This window comes from Bison bison, unplaced genomic scaffold (genome assembly GCF_000754665.1).
Source record: "Bison bison bison isolate TAMUID 2011002044 unplaced genomic scaffold, Bison_UMD1.0 scf7180017845670, whole genome shotgun sequence".
NCBI lineage: Eukaryota > Metazoa > Chordata > Mammalia > Artiodactyla > Bovidae > Bison > Bison bison.
Genome location: NW_011476243.1, coordinates 26806 through 32331, shown reverse-complemented (window position 1 = coordinate 32331; position 5526 = coordinate 26806). Strand labels below are relative to the sequence as shown.

At 38.3% G+C, this 5526-nt stretch overlaps 1 protein-coding gene across 1 annotated transcript; it reads left to right on the top strand.

The window, feature by feature from the left end:
* Positions 1–4599: 4599 nt before the first annotated feature.
* Positions 4600–5526, top strand: LOC104986018 (olfactory receptor 140-like). Its single transcript, XM_010836415.1, has one exon. It carries the CDS (start codon positions 4600–4602, stop codon positions 5524–5526), a length of 927 nt encoding a protein of 308 aa, XP_010834717.1.

Sequence of the window (5526 nt, the reverse complement as noted above, 5' to 3'; positions counted from 1 at the left end):
AGGCATCACTGACTCGATGGACTTGAGTCTGAGTGAACTCCGGGAGTTGGTGATGGACAGGGAGGCCTGGCATGCTGCAATTCATGGGGTCGCAAAGAGTCGGACACGATTGAGCGACTGAACTGAACTGAACTGAATATTGGAGTGTCCAGTGAATATAAGTTTGATCAAGTGGTTTCACTTTTCTTAAACTTTTTTCTTTTATAATACATGCTGCACTCAGTGATTACATTCTCTGGAGCCAGTTGATTTTTACTAAACAACCAGTTAGTTACTCAGTTGTGTCAGACTGCAACTACATGAACGGTAGCCTGCCAGGCTCCTCTGTTGATAGGATTCTCCAGGCAAGAATACCGGAGTGGGTAGACATTTCCCTCTCCAGGGGATCTTCCAGACCCAGGGATTAAACCCAGGTCTCCTGCATTGCAAGCAAATTCTTTACCATCTGAGCCACCAAGAAAGTGAAAGTATTAGTCGCTCAGTAGTATCCCACTGTGCAACCCCATGGACTGTAGCCCACCAGTTTCTTCCGTCCATGGGATTTCCCAGGCAAGAATACTAAAGCGGGTAGCCATTCCCTTCTCCAGGGGATCTTCCCAATCCATGGATCAAATCGAGGTCTTCCTCATTGTAGGCAGTTCTTAACTGTGTGAGCCACCTGGGGAACCCCTATAATTGAGTGTTAGGTACAATGTATTTTTCTTCCTAGTAATGCAAGCATAATCAAACATGCTGAATGAGTGTTGATCTATACAGAAATATTTCTGAGTTGAACTTATTTAAATTTATTTATAAAATGTTTTCAAATATCACATCAGTATTTATTTATTTACATAGACAATTGTAATGGGCCTTACAGTAGGTGGCAGCCTAAATGTGTCATGTCACTTCAGTTGTAAACAATAATTTGGATAAGGATCTTGGTCCAAGATTTGGTCTCCTGGCTTCTTATTTCTCCTTGGCAAATGACATTCTCCTTTCCTGTCTTATATTTTCCTGTTATAAATTGTGGATATTATTGCCCATTTTTTTGTGGTGATGATTTAGTCGCTAAGTTGTGTCTGACTGTTGAGATCCCATGGACTATAGCCTGCCAGGCTCTTCTGTCCATGGGATTCTCCAGGCAGGAATACTGGAGTGGGTTGCCATTTCCTACTCCAGGGTCTCTTACCAACCCAGGGATTGAACCCTGGTCTCCTGCATTGCAGGCAGATATTTTTACCAACTGAGCTCTGAGGGAAGCCCATTTTTTTGTATTCCATATAAATATTGTACAATTAATTTAAATGACTGAAATAAATGCAGTTCAACATTTCTCTGTATAACTGAAGAATAGAATTTTCTTCAACATTATCATGCTAATCTAATTCCAGAATTGACACAGGAAAGAATTCAAAGAACTGTACACTTTACCTGATGTGAAGTGACAATACTGCAGTAGGATTTATAATTACAAATGATGTATATCTGAAAGCAATATTTTAAAATTACGATTAGTGTGAACAGTAGATCAATTAAAAATAATTATTATAATAAAATTTTAAAATCTGTTACCCACTTAGATGTTTAATATGTATAATACTAAATATTAAGACCTCATGATAAACTCATGTTATCAAATATCTAAATTCATAAGTACTCAACTATTTTCTTGCTCTTGTCATAATGTTTTGTCTTCTTGTAGACACAAGAGGCATTCAAAATTAAAGATGGGTTCTATAAAATTCTCCTGTGTTCTTCAGTTAACATATATGAAATAACTGAGTACTTGGCAAGGTCTGCTAATGATGAACACCCCTGGGGTCCTATTAGCCACAGCTAGGAAACTACAGATTTTCCTACAAACAATATATATGGTCATACTTTTAAGGCTCATCCAAAGATATCATTTATAAATCAACAAAGATACTTATTGTAGCTGAGCTAGCTGACATTTTAAAATCTTACAACTTCACTTTTTTCTTGGTCAACTAAGAGCTTCCTGAGGCCCTGGCCATGGATCCATGTCACATAGGTGAGCGCAGGTGAGATTTTTTTTTCCCCAGGAAATTGTATAATCATAGATTCTTGGGTTTAAATTCACCTTATAAATCATGTAATCACTGCTTATCTGCACCTGGCATTGAAATCTCATTTTCAGTATACAAAATTTTAAGAAAGATAGACACATATATAATATAATTTTAGAAATAAAAAGTTTGTTTTTTATTTCTTATGGATACATATTTAAATGTAGTTTGAGTTATACACAAGTTGGGATTAAAATAAAATAATTATACAATTCCAATTTGCATCCAGATTTTCTCCACTTATATTACAAATTGAGAATCTTCCAGTGATACTGAACAATTTAAAAAATCTACACAGTAGTCAAAGTAATGCCCTACATTTAATCATCCATTTCTCCAATTTTGAACATTCCATGCTGTTTCTAAGTTTCTGCAGCTCTTAATATTTGCATTGAACATAATTATAAATTATTTTTGTCCTTTAAAAGTATTTTTTGTCAGGGTTTATTCCTAGAGTGAATATTGTGGAGCCAAAGAAAAATGGAAAAGTGAATTATTTTTTCATATTTATTTCAAAAACATTTTTAAGTAGATCTAACTCTTATTTTCTGTATACTATGTCCTTTTTTGTTCTGCTGGGGGAATCCCACCTGAAAATAATAAAATGCAATGGAGCTGCTGTACATTTGTCCATAAATATAAAAAATTTTCCTCTGGATAATTGAAAAATATAAGATTTTATCCATTTATCTTTGAAAAGAAAGACATATGTTTTGCAGAATACATTTTATGTTTATGTTTTCTCTTCTCTTTTCTTTGGAAAATGTATGTTCTCCCAATTTTTCGTTCTGTTATTAATGATAATGTGGTAACCTAGGACCAGGAAGATGAATGCTATGGGAAGATGGGAGAAGAAGACACAGTACTATATGTAGCAGAAACGTAAAGGAGTGAGAATTCCATTCTTACCATGGATGGACGCCTCATCTCTCTTTGGTAATGAAATTTCAGGCATTAAATGCATTTAACTAGGACGCTCTTCATGACACTGTGTAAACAAACATACATTAACACACACAGTAAGTGATCAGTAAATGTTTGTTGAATGAGTAAGCCTGTGATAGGTACTTAAGTAAAAGAGTTCATATGCGTCTGTGTTAGTCTGCGTATACATGTTATATGTGTGGCACATTAACTTTCTATCTTACCTATCAATCTATTTCTTTTGGTTCTTCACATCAAATTTTTACTTTCAGAACTTTGAAAGTAAGGATATCCTCTGCATGAAAGATCTTTGTGTACTTAACACCTATGCAAGAGTTGTTTATCCACATCTACAGAAGCTGTAAAGTTACTGAATATAACTATGTCAAATTGTATGTGGAACATAATTTGCAGACTAAAGAATAACAAGAAACAGACACCATAATTACACTGAAGGTAAAGTAACCCAGTAACGTACTCTTTCCTAGAGATAACTAGATATATTCATATTTATTCCACACAACAGTGTGTGAGGAACTATTAAACTGGAGTGCAGGTTCCTTTCAAATATTTATTTATGGTTCTCATGAAGTAGAGACTAATGATAAACAGAGCAGGGGGAAAAGAACACTTGAATCTATCATAGGTGTGTGGTCAGGGGAAGCAGCTGTACTTTACTCAGGGCAAAAGGCAATTCACTACGTATTTACTCATCACCTAATGGGTCTCAGGGGCTTCCGTGGGAGTGCAGTGGTAACAAATCTATCTTCAAATGCAGAGATGCAGGAGATACAGGTTCAATCACTGGGTTGGGAAGATTCCCTGGAGTAGGAAATGGTAACCCCATGGACAGAGGAGACAGGTGGGCAGGCTACAGTCCATGGTTTGAAAAAGAGTGGGACACGACTGAGCACCCAGGTGATAGGATTCAAGCACTGCAGGCATCATGCCAGGCACTAGAGGTAAGTGAGAAAACAATGGAATAGTTTATGTGTTCTGGTTGATATCAGCTGGAGTGTATCACCAATGACTAATATACATTTTACTAAGTTCCCTTCTTATAACAGATACTTATTGATGGTGCCTTTCCTTCTACTTTAGAGCAGAGAATTCAAATGCAAATCCTCATGGAAGTGGGAAAAATTCTTAATTCTTTGAAACAATTGTAAACTTTAAAAGTTACATCTGAGAAGTATAATTTGTAACCTCACAGACACAGAGGAAAACTCAGAAGCCTAGGACACTCTGATAGCTTTGCAGAGTCACATGAGTGAGAACCAGAATGAGAATCCAGATGTCATGTAGACAGCCCAGTGTTTTCTCAGCAAATTACACATAAAATATTGCTGTGGAGGTGTTTCACAGGGGACGGGGGCTAAGTGTCTGAAGAGACGGAAAGTATCATGGAGAAAATAAAGACTTGAAACAAATACTGGGGCAGAAGTGCTGAGGAAATGCTCCACAGTTACAGTGAATAGATTGTTTTTTTGTTTTGTTTTTTGGTTTTTTTTCTAATAAGTTTAGAACACAATCCTTTCATGATTAATAGGTATCATTCTTTATTCCTTGTAGATAATTGAGACTCCAGGAACATGCTATTTTCTAAATGGATTTCTTCAGGCTTCCCAACAATGTGACGGAATTTGTTCTCCTGGGACTCACACAGAATCCACACTTGCAGAAAGTACTCTTCGTTGTCTTTCTGTTCATTTTCCTGTTCACTGTCCTGGCCAATCTTTTCATCGTCGTCACCGTCTCTCTCAGCCCCACGCTTTCCACTCCCATGTACTTCTTTCTCACCCATTTGTCCTTGTTAGATGCTTCCTTGACCTCTGTCAGCACCCCTAAAATGACTTTTGACCTGCTGCACCAGAGGAGAACCATCTCCTGGGGAGGCTGCCTGACTCAGCTCTTTATGGAGCACTTCCTGGGAGCATCAGAGGTCATCGTCCTCACCGTCATGGCCTATGACCGCTATGTGGCCATCTGCAAGCCTCTGCACTACACGACCATCATGCGACAGGGGCTCTGCCGGCTCCTGGTGGTGGTGGCCTGGATCGGGGGGATCCTGCATGCCACTGTGCAGATTCTTTTCACAGGAGACTTGACCTTCTGTGGTCCCAATGTCATCGATCACTTCATGTGTGATTTCTTCTCACTGTTGGAAATTTCCTGCAGCGACACCTACAGGCTTGGAATGGTGGTGGCAGCTAACACTGGGGGCATGGCCTCGCTCATTTTTCTTCTGCTTCTCATTTCCTACGTAGTCATCCTGAGCTCCCTGAAATCCCATAGCTCTGAAGTACGACGCAAAGCCCTCTCTACATGTGGCTCCCACTTTACAGTAGTCATGCTCTTTTTTGGACCATGTATATTCACTTACACACGTCCTGTGGCCACTTACCCTGCAGACAAGTTGGTGACAGTGTTTTACGGAATCCTCACGCCCTTGTTAAATCCTATCATTTACACAGTGAGAAACACAGAAGTGAAAAATGCCATGAGGAGTTTGTTAAAGAAGAGAGTGACTTAA

What these genes read in the sequence shown, in the direction of transcription:
- LOC104986018 (XM_010836415.1), top strand. Translation starts at nt 4,600, where the DNA reads ATGGATTTCTTCAGGCTTCCCAACAATGTGACGGAATTTGTTCTCCTG.